The 20,103-nt window shown below is 38.4% G+C and overlaps 1 protein-coding gene across 1 annotated transcript; it reads right to left on the reverse strand.

Annotated features, from left to right (window-relative positions):
* Nucleotides 1-13,652: 13,652 nt before the first annotated feature.
* On the reverse strand, nt 13,653-19,055 carry LOC146635468 (uncharacterized). Its single transcript, XM_085350125.1, has 3 exons — nt 18,835-19,055; nt 13,802-14,330; nt 13,653-13,685 (listed from the first exon to the last, which is right to left on the reverse strand). Exons 1-3 carry the CDS (start codon nt 19,053-19,055, stop codon nt 13,653-13,655), a joined length of 783 nt encoding a protein of 260 aa, XP_085206251.1.
* Nucleotides 19,056-20,103: the final 1,048 nt, after the last annotated feature.

Here is a 20,103-nt window from a genome sequence, read left to right on the forward strand (position 1 = left end):
AAGGGTGGCTGGCATCTCCCTTAGAGATAGGGTGAGAAGTTTGGCCATTTGGGAGGGGCTCAGAGTAGAGCCAGTGCTCCTCCACATCAAAAGGAGCCAGCTGAGGTGGTTCGGGCATCTGACAAGGATGCCCCCTGGGCGCCTCCTGGGTGAGGTGTTCCGGGCATGTCCCACCGGGAGGAGGCCCCGGGGCAGACCCAGGACACGCTGGAGAGGTTATATCTCTCGGCTGGCCTGAGAACGCCTTGGTGTTCCCCCGGATAAGCTGGAGGAGGTGGCTGGGGAGAGGGAGGTCTGGGCTTCTCTGCTTGGGCTGCTGCCCCGCAACCCGACGCCGGATAAGCGGAAGAAAATGGATGGATGGATGGATGGATGCTCTGTGCCTGTGACAAAACTGGAAGGTTAAAAATTGACTTTTGCTCTTCTGAGCATTTGAGTACTAGGGCATCACAGTTAATGTTTGGCTCACTCTTAATATGTGTATGAGGGCACTTAGTGATGAATATGAATCAACTTTACAAATTTAAGCAGTTTATTTATTTTACTTTTTGGTTCAGTTATTTTTTGCATAGTACCTGACTACCTGATTTACCTTTAGATGTCAGACTAACATTGAATACAAGATGTAAAGATTACATTTGGTGTTTGTCATTCGTGATTTCATCTGGTTGTCTAGTTCTCGAATTTTACACTGCAGCACTGTTTAAAATATTAATATACAGGGAGTGCAGAATTATTAGGCAAGTTGTATTTTTGAGGAATAATGTTATTATTGAACAACAACCATGTTCTCAATGAACCCAAAAAACTCATTAATATCAAAGCTGAATGTTTGTGGAAGTAGTTTTTAGTTTGTTTTTAGTTTTAGCTATTTTTAGGGGGATATCTGTGTGTGCAGGTGACTATTACTGTGCATAATTATTAGGCAATGTTACGGCTTGTTTGGTTGTTGTGTTCTTTGTTGTTGCAACCTTTTTTTCCCTTTTTCGGCATGTTATTGGTAATACGGCGTTGCCGGCTCCTTATGTTATGATTATCTACAATAAAGACTGTTATTTACTAAGAACACCTGTCTGTTTTCCTTTCATTCTGTTCTGGACTCATTTGTTACTGGTCCCCTCACTCGCATGCCTAGACCCCTTCGGGGGGGACGTAACAGGCAACTTAACAAAAAACAAATATATACCCATTTCAATTATTTATTTTTACCAGTGAAACCAATATAACATCTCCACATTCACAAATATACATTTCTGACATTCAAAAACAAAACAAAAACAAATCAGCGACCAATATAGCCACCTTTCTTTGCAAGGACACTCAAAAGCCTGCCATCCATGGATTCTGTCAGTGTTTTGATCTGTTCACCATCAACATTGCGTGCAGCAGCAACCACAGCCTCCCAGACACTGTTCAGAGAGGTGTACTGTTTTCCCTCCTTGTAAATCTCACATTTGATGATGGACCACAGGTTCTCAATGGGGTTCAGATCAGGTGAACAAGGTGGCCATGTCATTAGTTTTTCTTCTTTCATACCCTTTCTTGCCAGCCACGCTGTGGAGTACTTGGACGCGTGTGATGGAGCATTGTCCTGCATGAAAATCATGTTTTTCTTGAAGGATGCAGACTTCTTCCTGTACCACTGCTTGAAGAAGGTGTCTTCCAGAAACTGGCAGTAGGACTGGGAGTTCAGCTTGACTCCATCCTCAACCCGAAAAGGCCCCACAAGCTCATCTTTGATGATACCAGCCCAAACCAGTACTCCACCTCCACCTTGCTGGCGTCTGAGTCGGACTGGAGCTCTCTGCCCTTTACCAATCCAGCCACGGGCCCATCAAGACTCACTCTCATTTCATCAGTCCATAAAACCATAGAAAAACCAGTCTTGAGATATTTCTTGGCCCAGTCTTGACGTTCCAGCTCGTGTGTCTTGTTCAGTGGTGGTCGTCTTTCAGCCTTTCTTACCTTGGCCATGTCTCTGAGTATTGCACACCTTGTGCTTTTGGGCACTCCAGTGATGTTGCAGCTCTGAAATATGGCCAAACTGGTGGCAAGTGGCATCTTGGCAGCTGCACGCTTGACTTTTCTCAGTTCATGGGCAGTTATTTTGCGCCTTGGTTTTTCCACACGCTTCTTGCGACCCTGTTGACTATTTTGAATGAAACGCTTGATTGCATTAAATAACCACTTAAGACTTATTCTCTTTTGTTTCTTAATTTTCTTGGGTCTACTTCTGGATCTAAAGTGTGGACTTGGCCCCGTATTATATTAATAATACTACTGAAACTGTTAAAATGTTTTAGCATACTATACTCTTTCAAACCATTTAACTCTGTAGTCTCAGCTATACTCAATTCTGTATTCAATACTTATCTTTACTTGTTGTTATAACAGGGTTTTCCTGCCCTATGCAGATACAACAGAGGTAACACCAAACAGCTGGGCAAGTTAAACCAGATGAGACACATTGACGCCAAACATTTCACAGTGCTGCTCACCAGAGGTGAGTCGTTAAGAGCATTTGATACAAGCAACCCAACAAACCATAGCCACACAGCACAGGTTATAGCCGTGACAGTGTAGAAAGCTCTCAGCTTAGATTTTTTAACCATCTCCCTTTCCTCACCCGCTTCCCCTGGCCCTGGGCGAATCAGAACAAAGAGAACAGAGAGGCTGCAGAAAGATATGATTATAATGGATGGAGCCAAAAGGCAGAACAGTGGGGCAGATTGGTAGTTAGGAGGTAATAAGAGTGCAACACCCATCAGTCCAAAGCTCAGCAGCCAAGCACAGCCGATGGTGATGTTTCTGATCCTGACCCCACGAGCATTTCTTAGACTCATGTAGGTGATGGGGTGAACAACAGCCAGATAACGCTCTACACAGGTCAGGAGGTGGAACAATAACTCTCCATAATAAGCAGTAATAGAAGCAGATAATCCTACTGCCACACTCACTGAGTGATTAGTGTATGTGCCACAATACATGACCAAACACCCTAAGACCGAGATCAGCTCAATGGCAGCCATGTGGTAGGTGAAGATGTCAGAGTGGGTTGCTGTTATAATAGAGCGCTGCTGCCGCCATCTTTGATGACCAGAAAAAAAGACGAGAACAAAGACAGTGAGGAGGAGGACGATTCTCAATGTATGGAAGGGAATCAATTTGGATGGATTTATGGGGCAGGAATTGTCCAGAAGATTGCTGGAGGTGGAGTTAAGTGACATAACTACTGTATGATGTAGATCTGAGAAGAAAAAGAAACAGTCAGTGGGACAGACAGTGGAAGTGCTGATAGTTCACAGTTATAATGCACCTTATTAAGGAAATGTTAGAGAAGAATTCTGATTACTACAGTGCCAGATGGGACAGGCAAAAATGCAGCTTAATACAGCCCTTAGTTAGTGTAGCTTTGGGAGTAATAGTGGGAGTAATGACTGGTCATTGAAATAGTTTTTTTCTGTCAACAAACACTCTGACGTGGAATGTTAATTGTAAACCAACATTATATTACAAAATCAAAATGAGGTGAATAGGAAATTTGTAGCAGTAGAAAAAATATTTTCAGAAACTAAGAAAAACAAAATGCCAGTGTGTTGCTCACGCATAATATCCTATTATCAGGCTGGTGGAGTACAAAAACAAAGAACTTATCATTATCCTCTGTTATCTAAAATGTTATAAAATTGTGGATTTTTCCACACTGGGCAAAACATAAATCAAAGCAAACGTCTATAAATGATACTTAAACAAAAGTTAATCTCTCACTGACTATAAATATTCTCAAATTCAAAACACATTTTTTTCTTTTATCCTTGAAATTATATAATTCTGTAATCCCAGTAAATTGTCTCTGATTTATCAGAGACTATCTTGTTTCACAATAGTTGCCAAGTGGGAGCAGTTATGAGCCCAGACAGAATATACTATGTTTGCTTCATCACAAAAAATCAACTGATTCCCTAAATTAATCTAGTGAGGATTACTGCTCAAAGCTGTAATAAAACAACAGCGCTGTGACTTGGACCAAAGCAAAGTCGGGCTTTTTAGAGTAATGCTGAAAAAAAAGTTCCAAAATTGTCACTGAATTAGCCTTTACAACACTATTAATAACAAGCACCCAACATATAAAGGAAGTGATCTAATCACAGAAAAAGGAAAGCAAAAAAGTAGATCATCCATCGAATAATAAATTAATGTATAGTTAACACAGATTAAAACACTTTCATCTCCCTGGAATCAGTATAAAAAGATAAATAACAGATCAAATATTTGTGAAAAACAGCATTTAAAAATTAATGTTAATATAATCAAATATTAAAGAGCACCTTTATGGTTGAATTGTTTCCTCTGGTTTGCGTCTCCAAACTGACCGACTGCTCTTCACTCTAAATGTGCTCTGATGCTTCTGCCGGTGTTCAGGTTGCTCGCAGTTCACACAGCAGGACTTTTGCATAATTCAATAGGTGGTACTTACTGTAAAATACACCATTAAATTATACTTCAGCATTTGGGTCATAGTGCTGCATTACAGGGTACATATTTATTTTCTAACAATTATAGATAATATATGTAGCAAAAATCAAATTCTTATTTCCACCCCAACATGTAGGAAACCAAACTAACATGGAGTTTGTGTAATTAGTGCAACTGGTTTAGGTTGAGTTTTTTGTATGTGACAGAAAATAGCATACAGTTTAGGACTTAAAGAATTTTAATGTCCATTCTTTACTCTATCAGTCCATTACATCAGACAGTATTCAAATGGCATGTAATCTAAGACAGGTGTTCATTCAAACTAAGCAATGTCATGCTTAGAAGATTACCCTGATACATACTGCAACACATAATAATGAAATACAATGTATATCCATGGTTAGATCATGCTTGCACACACACTAGTTTCATTCACTAGACCCAACTTTGAGTTTAGATAAAAATAAAAAGAGCTTTTGTGTGTCATTGAAAAAAAAGAAAGTTTGTTTTTAATGTGAAGCAGTTATGATGATTATTTTATTTGTTCTCCTTTTCATATGTCAAGAATTTGAAAACCCATCCATCATCCCATTTTCTTTCACTTATCCAGGGGGCAGCAGTCTAAGTAAAGAAGCGCAGACATTTCTCTCTCCAGCCATTGGCTTCAGGTTATTAGGGAGAACACTGAGGCATTTCCAGACTAATCATGAGATGTAATCTTCTCACTGTGTCCAGGTTCTGCCCTGCAGCCTCCCTCTGGTGGGACACACCCTCTCCCAGAACTGGCTCCTTTCGATGTGGAGCAGTGAATCCACTCTGACTGAACATCTCACCGTATCTCTAGCGGAGAGGTCAGCCACCATTCAGAGAAAGTACATTTTTGCCACTTGTATCTGTTTTTAGTAGCATGGAAAACTAAACCCCAAGGGTCTGTTAGTTATAAAGGACTGGAGTAACCTATAAGTACTATTACTGTTGCTGAGTAATACTCAGATTTTTACCTTTAATCTTTGATGAAGGGTTAAAAAGAGAATATCCACAATGTCCAAGACTCAGAATGTCTCATATTTATGTTCTCCTTGTGTATATATGTCTATTTATATATGCTTTTCACAGCTTAACTGTTTATTCTATCATTACATATATAATTCATTAGATAATAAGTCAAGCACCATTTGAATACAGCATTCAAATCTAATGTTTATTTACTGTGTGTGATGCTGTTTTTCTGAGGACTAATTTAAGTCTTCATAGTGTGGATATAGTGGTATTTTGGAGGTATGTAAGGACGGCACGAGAGCTTATCACATTTATTCTAACTTTAATCTCAGCTTCACTCACTCAGCTTTCACAAGATGGCAAAATATCTCCTAGAAGCCAGAAATATTACTCCTCTCACTTCCCTTCTTTCTGGGTGTGAAAGAAGCGATGACAAACAGCAATGAAAAACTCATTTTTAATAACAATGAAAAAACTGTTGTTCAATACAAGACAGTAAACATTGAGTCCATATAAAAACTCATGCCATCTTCCCATTCATGTAATGATCTGTTAACAGTATATTTTCTGAGTTTTCTTACGCTACATTCACACTGCAGGCGAAAGCGCATCAAATCAGATTTTTAACCCAATGTGACCCATATCCCATCATGGTATGACAGTGTAAACGGCACAAATCCGATATTTTCAAATCAGATCTGGGTCACTTTCATATGTGGTACTGAATCCGATACATATCTCTTAGAAAGCGACTGCTGTTTGAACTGTCACATCCGTCTTTTACGTCACTGACACAAGACAGATGCCAATTATCAGAGAAGCGCCGGAGAAGACATCATGAACGCTTCCTGGCCATCCAGTGTAGATGTCAGTGAAACTGTTGGGAAGACAACGTGAACATTTTATTTGTACTGTATAATCTGCAGATTCTGACAGAAATCTGCAGCTATCCTTTGAAGCACCGCTCCTCTCTAAAACAGCAATAAGGATCATTATTAGGTTATCTACATTATTATGTAAATAACAAAATAACTTAAAGCAAAAATTGGGAAATGTAAAGTCCAATGTCTTTATATTAAGGGCCATCAGTCAAACAATACTGTTTGCTCTGGGTCTGAACAGATCGCGTTGTGTGTGATGTCTTCTTTTGCGCATGCGGCCGCTTTGAGGGTTCACACTAGGGAGCGTTTGCTGTCGCATTTTATTTATAGTGTGAACGAGCAGATTTGATCAAAAAATCCGAATTGAGCATTAAGACCTGCAGTGTGAACGTAGCCTTAGTCAGTTTCAGTCAGTGTCACTTCACAGATCTTTCTCGCTCTTTCTACTCTGAGCACTCAAAGCACTTTACACAACTTGCTTTATTCACCTATTCAAACAAGCAGTTTTTTTTAACCCTCTTTATATATGTAATTGAAACCTGAGGTTAGTATCTTGCCCAAGGATATTTAGCATGTAGACTTCAGCAGATGGGGATCAAACCACAAACCTTGCCATCAGTAAGTGACCTGCTCTACCACCTGACCTACAGCCACCCCAAACTTTCATGTATGAAGATGTAGAGAAGGTTTTTGTTGGGTTTTATGAAGTTTTCTTTTTATTTTGCATGTTCAGAAATTCTGTTTTTCCTTTTGTTGCCTCAGAGCAATGTTGTGCAATAAGGGCTTATAGTCTGAGGGAGACTTTTATAATAGTGTGTTTGTATGTAACGCTACATTGTATTCTTACACAATTTTTTACACATTTTGCTGATGTGATACCTCTCGAAATAATTAAAGGCTTAAAAAAATTAAGCGACAGTTGCCAGGCCACAAGGCATATGGGTGACTATGATAAGATTCAACCTCTTCTAAAGCACATTCTCGTGAAGCTGAAACATTGTGGATGAGCCAATGGTGTCATTTAAATGCAAGAGCTAATCAAAAGAAAGAAAATTGGGTTTCAAAATGTTACTCCTAGCTGAATATATTAAATTCAACTCAATTCAACTCATTGCAATTTTATTTATATAGTGCCAAGTCAGAGCAAGATCTGATGGCATTTCACACAAATTTGAAGGTACTGGGAAAGATGTCCAACCACCTGAGCTTCCAGGTGTAGGGGAAAGTCGAAATGTGGCCTCACATCATAACTGAACAAAGTCAGTGCAAATCCAAAAAGTGAAGTAAGTAGAGAGGGTGAACCAGTAATGAGACATCTCAAATGTATGAGCAGAAGAAGATGCAGAGACCCACAGTTCTGATTCCAAATTATGATCTCAACTTGGACATTACATAACTTTGGCCAACAATATGTGAAAACCTCATCAGCCCCAACTGGTCAGGACTGATGCCTGCCCTTCTCTGAGCCTAATAACAGGCCTTTTCAAGTGTTTTTCCAATTTTTATTTTAAAATTTGTTGACATGTTTGAAAGAATTACCCTTGTCCTTTAGATGCAGGTGCACACCTGAATCTTGCAGCATGTTGCACCATTCGTTTATGAAGTGGCTGTTCCAATGTAGAGGTCTGAGCACTCTGCGCTGCGCTCCACAGCACACACTACGTTGTCTTTGGAATGAACCAGTTTTTAGTCTGAGTGTGTGGCTGGATCTGAAGTAGGGGAGACCGGGGATAGTTGTAACATTTCTGACATTTCTGTCTGTAAATTGAAGCTCGTTTAAGGTAGTGGATTCAAAATGTAATGCAAAGTATTTACATGTCTCTGCTATTAAATAGTGCAGCTATTTTCTCTGCAGCACAATTACCCATTGCATGGTATGGTCTCAAACACGAAGAGTGAAATGTTACAATTAACCCCATAGTCTGGGTTAGTTGTAACATATCCTGGGGTGAAATGTAACACAATGAAATAAGGGTACTAACAAAATATTAACATGTAATCTTTGTTTATTCAACACATGAATGCACTTACATCCATTTATGTAGCTGTGTGTGTGTGTGACAGAATGCAGAAATCTAGCTTTTGAACATATTCCAACCCCCCAAAAAAGACAAATTATGGAATTTTCTGCAACTGAATATTTCATTAATTTTGGTTGGTCTTCCTTGAGTTTGGCCTCATTGGCTCAGTGGGCGTTATAACCTACAACTCTTGCACCAATTTTGAACATAACAATGAAGCTGAAAAAATGTAGTTGTTCACCAGCATCACAATTCCATTACTTTTTATCATGGCTTACCTTGGTGTGGTTTGCAAAGTGCTTCAGAAAGATGAGGAAATCTGTTTCTCACACCCATCCTGACTTATTTCCACTACCAGTACTTCCTACTGGTCCATCTCTGACACAGTGGTCTGCATAATGTATGTGTGGGAACACAAACAGTGGAGTAATTGTGTTGCCAATGGCATTAACCGCATATACAAAAGCGACCAGTGAACCTCTCTCTGCTGATGTCGCTGCCCCAACTTGTTTAATATAAGTTAAAGTAATAGTGTGGTAAGTTGTAACATCTGCATTATTGTTACAACTAACCCAGACTGTTGCTGTTACAACTGACCCAGACTCCTATAGCCATGAACTAGCTAACATTACAGCCAACGGCTAAAACACTAGCTCTAAAGACCTACACAGAATATATCCCCATAGACATACAAATAACATAATTTAAGTTTGATGAGTTTAACTGCAAAGCAGATAATGCTATTAGAAATTGAAATAAAGTAGAAAAACTTACTTTTTGGCATACAAATTACTTTTTTTCATGTTAAATTGTCTGTGTTTGACAAAATGTGCTGATTTTTCACATGTGATAGCAGAACTGAGTTGGGCATGCACAGGATGAGTCACATCATTTGAAACTTAGCCCTGATTGGAGAAATTGGAAGTGTTACAACTGACCCACGTTACAACTATCCCCGGTCTCCCCTACACTGAAGTGTCATGGTTGGAGAAAATTTTTTTCTGATAAACTGGCTACATAAGGGATGACGATGTTGTTCCGTTATTAATTTTGTTTCTCCCTGGGTAGTGTCTGAACAAGGGAATGTTTTTTATTGTTACTCTCTAACACTTGTGTAAAACAGAATGGCCCAATGTGAGTCAGCAAATGATGTTGAATAATTTTCAGCATGTATCATCAAAATGTGTGCAGTAGAGTATAAAAATGTAAAATGAGTTGCTTGAACATGTGCCTGTCAAATGTATGAATGTTTCACTTGTTGACCAATAGAAGAGTATGAGAAGCACTGATGACATAGATGCAGATTATGTTTTTGAGCTGTTTATTTTCGTCAGCTTATCAAGTGTGCTCTGCATCACAACAAAGTTTAGCGATGAAATAGAAATTGCAGGATGTACAGCTCAAAGAACCACATTAATTTATGCTGTAGATAAACATCATGACAACTATAGGCTGATTCCTGCACATTTTTACTAACATAAATGTAAAAAAAGAATCTACTGATAATGAAATGCATTTTAACGGGTGTGATGTAGATGCTTCTTGTCTCAGCTAAATATACTTTTGAACTTGCCAGTGAACCTAATCAACATAGTCACAGTAAATATCATAAACATGCACAAATTATTCACTATATTACAAAATGTGAATGTGAAAACATATATAAGAGCTACAATTAATTTGGCTTTAAATAAGCATAGACTTTATTTTTTAAAGTTGTTCATCTGTACAGGGAAGGTTTAAAGTTAAACTTTATATGCAAACACACACAAAGCACAAATAAGCATTGTACAAACAATAAAGATGATTTGTGCTGTCATTTGCATGGCCAGCAGCCATTATTCTGCATGTGAGATGAGAACTTTTGGAAGACACGTCATTAAGTCAGTTTTGCATTTTTTCCCAATTCAAACAAGGATGAAAGCAATGTGGTTAAAATTTCACTTCAATCCAGGACCCTTTTCAAAGATTAAGATAACTATGACAGCTGACCATATCTATGATGTCACATCTAGAAATAACAAGTGATGGATCAAACATGTATCTTATGATTACTTTCTTTTGAGTACAAAAAGGACACTTTTCGCCCTTGAAAAAACACGTTAGGATTGGCCTTGTACGCTTTTTGAACCCCGAACAAGCTGCCTATAAGCTACTGGAACCAGTTCATAAGCTAGAAGGATAGCACTTTTCAGCTTATCATAATTCAGACTGTCCTAAGCTGACAATGAGGAACAAATTTCCTGGGCCTTGCCTACCAGCTTGCATTTTAGCAGGATGGCCTACACATCCCGCGCCCAGCGGAAGGCTACAGCTATACATTCAAATGACTCAAAATAACTGTCTACCTCAGTGTTATGAAACACTTAAGCCAGCTGACTTTTTTCCTACATCAAAAGCTTCCCCTGGCTGCAGAATGGAAGCAGACGTAGGAAGGGAGGCCTGTTGGAGTTCTAACTGTTGAAGCTTGACAGTTGTCTCCACTTCCACCTTTTTCAACTTGTGATTACTCAGAAGATAACAAAGGCCAAATAAAAAATGAATGCCTGAAGGAAGAGCCTACACTCAGCTAGACACTCCCCTGTACTAACTGGAGAGAGTATCCCAAATACACAGAATTGGCTAAAGTTATTGTTTTTTTATGTAAAAACTTGGGATTTTAACATATTCATATACAATGCATGCTCAATCATCCAAAAAAGTAAATCCGTCCAAATGAACAGAATCAACCTTTTGGGAGATATTCAAAATAGTTTCTTTAAATATTTTCTTCTATGTCAACTTTGACCTTTGACACTAACAGTGAAGGTCAAAGTCAAATGCTTATTCATCCTTGGTACTCATGTCACCCAAGGCCTAGTATATTCTTTTAAAGTTTAAAGATGAGCCATAGAAAAATTGGGGTAATATAAAGTTTTTACTGATTTTCCCTTTTGTTGTGATCTTGACCTGATTTTCAGCAAAATTAAATCAGCTTAAGCCTTTGTTGGTATCTACCATCAGAAAACATTTGAAAATGATGTCTTTATAACTGTGGCAAGTAGACTGCTAGTCAAAGGAGCTTGCAAAGAAAAGCGTCTGGACTTGTTTAAGTTGCTTGAAGACGTTTCACCTCTCATCTGAGAAGCTTCTTCAGTTCTAAGGTCAAATGGTGGAGAGTCCCAGATATAAACCTAGTGGGAGTATCCCCCCACAGAGGGACAAAAGGACCCCCTGATGATCCTCTAATCGCCTGAGCCTAGGCGTGAAACTGGGTGTGGGTCCCAATCAGCCAGAGTTTCGGGTGAGCTCATTGTGAAACCTGGCCCCACCTTATCATGCGATTTCCTGAGGTCAGATGGCCCAGGATGTGAGTGGGCGTTAAGGCGTCTGGGGAGGAAACTCAAAACTGGATTATAAATGGCAGACAGTTGGTGTCGTAAACCCCCGCCTCTGTTCAAAGATGGTCTCTCACAGTGGACATAGATGGCTTCTTTCACTCCTCTTTCAAACCATCTGTCCTCTCTGTGCCACAAACCAGCCAATCACACACTTGGATGCAAAAAAACTGATTGGCTGTTTTGGTCTCCAATCAGGTCGAAATGACGAAATGCAATATGCCAGAATCCATTTAGTCCAAAACTCAAAAAAGGCAGTGGCGGAGGAGCACAGAGTGGCGGAGTTTGAAATATTACTCTTTCTGGGTCACAAAATAAACTTTTAAGATATTTTCATGTGAGAATGGTGCTGTGTGAACTTCAAATATCTGCTCGACTTATCAAGACATCACATATTTGTATAAGTGCACTAACGTTTTTGAAGATGCCTGTTACCCACCAATAAATTTCTCCTCAAAATGCAACGCTTGCACCTTCAAATGTTTTTTTTTTTTACGTGCGCTCAGAATAGTGGCACAAAAATAACGCCATAGGTATAATGATAAATGACGTGACAGAGACTGTATCTCTGAAATATTTATTCTAATTCAACTTATCATGTGGACTCTCCATTACAGAAAAGTATCATAAATAAAAAATAAAATTAAAATTAAATTGAAATTCCAGTATATACAGACCAAAGGACCACAGTGCAGATTATTTTGTGCTGTACATAAACATCATGACAACTATGGATTGATTCCTACACATTTTGACTTTTTGCTTTTTATTAACATACATGTAAATAAAGAATGTACTGATGGCACAATGAAATTTAACTAGCAAAATGAAGATGCTCCATGTCTCAGCTACATATTTTTGAACTTGCCAATGAACCTAATCAACAGTCACAAAAACATACAAAAATTATTTGCTATATTAGTTAGGCAGGCACGGCGTGAAGAGAAATATTTTAGAGCTATACACCACTAATTCTGTAAAAGGTTAATAAAATAAAAAGTTAATGCTGTTTTTAATTTTCTCATGTATGTGTGCTTACAGTACAGCTAAAAAAAACCCCATACTTTCCAAAGCAAAACAACCTGCCGTATTTATCTCTACCTGGTGAATTTGATACAAATGTGTTTTCAACATTCTGTTACCCAGATGGAAAAGATATACATAAATCTTATAAAGTTTTTATCTGTCTTGTATGAAACTTGTATGGAAAGCATGCAAGAGTGAAAACAGATATAAGATCCCTTGAAAAATTATATAATGAAGCTTGTATGTTTTGGATACTTACTAAAAAAATATATGAAAGTAATGAGAAAGTGGCCACTTTCATGAGTAAATCATATATGTTTTTACTATTTCTTTTCCATATGGGTAATGATGAAGTGAAGGTTCTGTTTTCAAGCTTATAAATACTACAGAGTTTAAATAAATCATTACTGCCTGCCAGGCCTCATACAATCTCACACAAAGGAAAAACACGCACAAATAATTTATTCTGTGTTGCATCCATAAAAAGCAGTCTAAACACATGGGCATTTGCTCAGTTACATCAAACTTCATCAGTGTGGACAAATGCTGAATAACTTGTGTCCTCTGTTAAAAACTCTCCAAAAGACTAGAGTTCTGTTAAATAATAATAAAGCCATGAAAACAAATTTGATCATCATTATCTTCAGGACACAGGGCAGTATCAAAAGCCTACAAAGTTACATGAAGCCAGTTAAGAGTTATTGATCAAAGTCTTTTGTTATTATAGTAATACAACAAAAATTGTTCCAAATGTTGTAGTCTACTATACTTTTTCAAACCATGTAGATCTATAGTCTCTGCGGTACTCAATCCTGTATTCAATCCTTGTTCTTCATTTGTTGGTATAACAGCAACATGACAGTCTTCCTGCCCTATGCAGATACAGCAGAGGTAACACCAAACTGCTGGGCAAGTTAAACCAGATAAGAAACATTAACACTGAACACTTGACAGTGTTGCTCACCAGAAGTGATTTGTAAAGAGCATTTGATACAAGCCACCCAAAAAACCATAGCCACACAGCACAGGTTATAGCTGTGACAGTGTAGAAAGCTCTCAGCTTTGATTGGTCAACCTTTTCCTTTTCCCTACCTCCTTCCCCTGGCCCTGGGCGAATCAGAACAAAGAGAACAGAGAGGCTGCAGAAAGATATGATTATAATGGATGGAGCCAAAATGCAGAACGTTGGGGCAGATTGGTAGTTAGGAGGTAATAAGAGTGCAACACTCGTCAGTCCAAAGCTCAGCAGCCAAGCACAGCCGATGGTGATGTTTCTGATCCTGACCCCACGGGCATTTCTTAGACTCATGTAGGTGATGGGGTGAACAACAGCCAGATAACGCTCTACACAGGTCAGGACGTGGAAAAATATCTCTCCATAATAAGCAACGTTACAAACATATAATCCTACTGCCACACTCACTAAGTGATTAGTGTATGTGCTGCAATACATGACCAAACACCCTAAGATCCAGATCAGCTCCATGGCAGCCATGTGGTAGGTGAAGATGTCAGAGTGGCTTGCTGTTTTAAAGCGCTGATGCCGCCATCTTTGGTGACCAACATAACAGACGAGAACAAAGACAATGATGAGGAAGGTGATTTTCACTGTATTGAAAGGAATAAATTTGTATGAATATATGGCGCAGATATCGTCCATAACATAGTTGGAGGTGGAGTTAAAAGCCATAACTGCTGTATGATGTAGGTCTGAGGAGAAAAAAAAAAACAATTAGAGGGACTGGAAGGGATTGACAGATCACAGTTATAATGCATCTTAAACAGTCTCTGACAAATTAGTAGCGCTTTAGGCGCAATACTGTGAGAGATAACTGGCATTTTTTTGTCAACAAATACTCTAACATAAAGTCTTAATTGTTAATCAACATTTAAAAACAAACCACCATAACATGGGTATGAAATTTTTGACAGTAGAAAAATATACTCAGAATGAATTAAAAATACAATATTTTGCTCATTCATAATATCATATTATCAAGCTGGTGGAGTATAATAATAAATAATTTTCCATTATCCTCTGTCATTAAAATCTGATCACATGTAATTCATAGAGTTGTTCACAAATAAATCAAAGAAAAGGTCTATCTATGACACTTAAAGAAACGTTTTCATTTTTAAATGAATATAAAAAATTTCAAATCCAAAACACATTTTCTCTCTTAATTTTAACAATTCGGTAATCCCATTCAGTGTTCTCAGATTTACCTACAAATAAGGATCTTCTCATTGTAGTGACTCGATTTCACTACAGTTACAAAGTGAAAGCAGCTATGAGTTCCACACAGAATATAATGTGTTGACGTTATCATTAGAAATTATCTGGTTTAACTTAACCTGACCCACTAAATTTAATCACTTCCTCAAAGGTGTAATAAAACCATAGCGCTGTAACTTGACCAAAGAAAAATGGGCTTTTAAGAGTAACCTTTGTTTTGAACAGGTTTAAAAAAAATTAATGAATAACTGTTTAAAAACTATTAATTACAAGTTCCTAACATATACAGAAAGCGAGGCAAAAAAGGTAGATAACCTACATCAAAATTTAAATTAATGTATAGTGAGCACAGCTTGAAACACTTTAATCTCAGTTGCATCGGTACAAAAAGATAAACAACAGATTAAATATTTTTTTGAATAAGAAAGCATTTAAAAATTAACGTATCACTATAATCACCTTTATGATTGAATTGTTTCCTCTGGTTTGCGTCTCCAAACTGACCGACTGCTCTTCACTCTAAATGTGCACTGATGCTTCTTCTGGTGTTGATGGTGGTCAGAGTTCCCACAGCAGCTGAACAATGGGGGCCTTTTGCATGACTCTATAGGTGGTTACTGTAAATTACAGAAGCAAATACTTGACCATTTGCGTCACAGGAAGGTATTGCAGGTTACATCGGTATTTTCTAACAACTATAGATAATATATGTAGAAAAAAAACAAATTCTCTTTTTCACCCCAACATGTAGGAAACCAAAAACTAACATGGAGTTTGTGTAATTAGTTCAGCTGATTTTGGTTGAGTTGTATATACGTGACAGAACAGTTTAGGATGTGTAAATAATGGAAAAAATCAACATGCTTAGAATTGTTAATGTCTATGTTTATTCTATCAATCCATCACATCTCACAGTATTCAAACGGCTTGTAATTTAAGACAGGTGTTCATTCAAATTAAGCAGTGTATGTACATTGAGCAGTTTGATGGGATTTAATTTACAGCATGTGTGTGAGGATTTTACTATGCATCCAGTATCAACTCTACTTCCATTATTATTAGAAGATTTATTGTAACCCTGATACACATTGCAAGCCATAATTCTGAAATGCAGTGTATATAGTGTATAATGTCTATGTTTATCAATATTTAAACCTCTCTGTCTTAAATATATATGGTTATATCATCTTATATCATCTTATATCATCCATTATAGAGATCAGAGCACTCTTCGTTGCACTCCACAGCACACACTATGTTGTTTGGCTTGTGTTTTGCCAAGTGCACTTCTATGTTCTGACCTGAGAAATTTCTCCTGAGTTTCTCTGCTTCTTTATAAAGGAAGACAATATTGTTCCGTTTGTCATTTTGGCTACGTTCACACTGAAGGTCTTAATGCTCAATTCCAATTTTTTGAATCAAATCTAATTTTTTTGTCTGTTTGTTCAGACTACAAATAAAATGTGACAGCAAACGCGCTCTAGTGTGAACCTTCAAAGTGGCCCGCAAGCGGACCATTATTATTATTATTGTTATTATTAGAAGATTTATTGCAACCCTGATACAATAAAACACAACACGTTCTGTTTAGACCCAGACCAAACAGTATTGTTTGACTGATGGCCCAAAGACTTGTTTCTGACTTTATGTTTCCCAATTTTGCTTTAAGTTATAAAGTTATTTTGTCATTTACATATGGCCTAATAATTATCCTTATTGCTGTTTTAGAGAGGAGCAGTGCTTCAAAGGATAGTTGCAGATTTCTGTCAGAATCCGCAGATTATAAAGTACAAATAAAATGTTCACGTCTCTCCAACGTTGTCTTCCCAACAGTTTAACTAACATCTACACGGGATGGCCAGGAAGTGTTCACAATGTCTTCTCCAGCGCTGATAATTGCCGTCTGTCTTGTGTCAGTGACGTAAAAGACGGATTTAATGCGACCTGACCGTTCAAACAGCAGTCGCTTCCTAAAACATCTGATATGTATCGGATTCAGTACCACATACGAAAGTGACCCAGGTCAGATTTGAAAATATCGGATTTGTGCCGTTCACACTGTCATACCATGATCGGATATGGGTCGCAGGGTCAAAAAAGTTGGACTTGATGCATTTTCGTGTTTGAACTAGATAATGTTTTTATTGCTTTAACAATTGTGTTAAATAAAATAGCCTAAGGTAAGTCAGCAAATGATGTTGAATAGGTTGTCACGTTTACAAGATACAACAACACTTTCATGTTTCTATGGTAAACCCAAGTGAATCATGTAGGATCTGCATGAAACACAACTTATTTTATTCTTGTGTAGATGGCATGATACAATCTAGTAAGAGTGGATAGTTGCCTGGAATCACAAAATGTACAAGACCACTGGGGTTATAAGAGGCAGACAACCATACAGACACAATTACAAGTTAATTTAAACATGTAATTTTGTTTTTAATGTAACAAACACCCAATTTACTTTTTTCAGTATACCAAAAAAAGTAGTGGAGGCTACTCGATTTGACTGAGATGGATGCCTTCCTGAAACCACGATCCAAAGCATACGAGACTGAAAGTTATTGACTTACTTCACTCGAACATGATATGAACAATTTAATCTAGCCTCTCTGCATATCATGTAGTTTCTACACTATATAGTTATGCTTAACTTTAAAGCATGAGGCACTTATGTTAAATACACGCAAGATGCTTACGTAAATCCAAGAGTTGGCCAATCCCTTTTTTTCAGTGTATGAGCATGCACCTTAAAACATCCTGCCTAGTACAACTGAACAACCTGAAAAAAATACATATATAAACACATGCAAAGCACAAACAAGCATTGTAAAAACAAAAAAGTTGATTTGTGCTGTCATTTGCATAGCCAGCAGCCATTGCTCTATATACGACATGAAAACTTTTGGAAGTCAAATCATTTGGTCTGTTTTCCATTTTTTTCAAACAAAGATGAATGCCTTTTCAGAGGTTGACATAACTATAAGAGCTGAGCATGTCTATTAGGGCTGCCACAAAAACGTATAGAACAGAGAGGCTGCAGAAAGTTACGATTATTATGAAGGGAGCCAAAATACAGAAAGTGGAGCAAATCTGTAGTTAGCAGGTATTAAAATTGTAACACATGTCATTCCTAAGCTCAGCAGCCAAACACAGCCGATAGTGATGTTTCTGATCCTGACCCCACGAGCACTTCTTAGACTCATGTAGGTGTGTGTTGTAGGGTGAACAGCAGACAAATAATGCTCTACACAGGTCAGGAGGTGGAAAAAGACGAGGACACATAGTGTGAGGAGGAGAGTGATTTTCACTGCATAGAAGGGAATTAATTTCGATGGATTAATGGGGCAGAAATAGTCCAGAAGATATTTCAAAGTGAAAGTAAACTTTATTGTCATTTTCACTATGTACAGTATAGAGAGATGAGATGATGAGGCTCCAGTTACAGTAGTGCAAAAGAACAAACAATAAATTAGAAAATAAATATACACTTTTGAATGGGGGAAAAGGATCAATAACATTTTTAAATAAAATTTACAGTTAGATGCTTAAAGTCACCTTGGAGTGGTTTAAATGAACCCTTATGGAAGGAGAGAAAAGAGTCCAAATGAGGTGTCAAGCACAATGCAGGAGTCCTTACTGATGTAGTGCTTGTGGAAGATGTCCTGTAGCAGAGGTAGAGATGTTCCAATTTTCTTGGTAGCTGCTTTAACAATCAGCTTGTGCGTTGTTGCTGGCTGAGGTTGCCGACTTTGGTCACCTGCTTCAAGCGTCTCGATACACCACACTAACAGCCAAAAAAAACTAACACCTACTCCACTGGTGATGGAGTAGGTGTTAGTGGTCCAGGTGAGGTCATCTGAGATGGGAACGTGATACTGTTAACAGTCTCTACCGTGGAACCGTGGATGCTGAGTGGTGTGTGGGTGGAGCGAATCTTCCTGAAGTCAACGACCATCTCCTTGGTTTTGTCCACATTCAGTGACAGGTTGTTCTCGCTGCACCAGAACGCCAGCTCTGTACGCCAACTCGTCATTGCTGCTGATGAGTCCAACCATGGTTGTGTCATTGGAGAACTTGATGATGTGGTTAGAGCTGTGTAGGGCAGTGCAGTCGTGTCAGGAGAGTGAACAACAGTGGGCTGCAAACACAGCCCCGAGGAGCTCCTGTGCTAAGTCTGATGGTGTTAGAGGTGTTGCTGCTGATTCAGATGTACTGAGGCCTATCTGAAAGGACATCTACTATCCAGATTCAGAGAGAGGTGGAGTTTATATTGCCACCACCAATATCAACCCACAATCTTCGATCCTCACTCTGAGACCTTGGTAGCTTTAAGGGCTATGGCGTTATTTGTGTGCCTCTATTCTGATGTTGTATTTTGAGGAGAAAAATATAGTCGATACTGCTCATGAGGTTAGCCTTAGTTAGCTTTTTCCACTCCCGTATGTGTTGGTTAATTGTGTGCTGATTATATACCCAGTGGTCTACAGAACGCAGCCCCGTGTGTTTTCTGTTTGAATTTTGCAATAAAACCTTTATTTCACTTAGTTACTCGTGTGAGGACTTAAGTATGTTGCTACTGTCCCCTAGCAGAGGGGGTCGTAACAATCCACATACACACACAATAACAGCCCTTTTCGCTCAGCTGTTGGCATTTGCTCTTGCGCAGATCTCTGCTTTGTGTGCTGACAGACATCTGCGGACCTGCTCTCAGTGTGATTATAGCTACATTACCAATTAACACAATCAGATCCAAGTAACACTGAATAATAACTTTTATGAGTTACGAACAAAGTTGAGTAGTCTGTTTCACTGGATATAATGGAATAACATATGCCAAGATTCACTGACCACAAGCTCACTAGCCTGGATTATTGTCAGTCAGCTAGCCAAAACTGACAAGTTTTGGGGTTCCTCACAAAAAGTCATATTATTTGTAACTTACCAAGGGACCAGTGGCACAAACATCCAAGTCCAATTCATTGCCTCGGTTCAGAGCAGGTGAAACATATCAGACATCTGCTGTCAGTGCAAACCAGGCAGGAGATATTTCTTACTTTATACCATCGAACGGCCAAATTGCT

The sequence above is a fragment of the Diplotaxodon limnothrissa genome, linkage group LG3 (genome assembly GCF_057381915.1).
Source record: "Diplotaxodon limnothrissa isolate DT_005_m linkage group LG3, D_limnothrissa_male_GT1.1, whole genome shotgun sequence".
NCBI lineage: Eukaryota > Metazoa > Chordata > Actinopteri > Cichliformes > Cichlidae > Diplotaxodon > Diplotaxodon limnothrissa.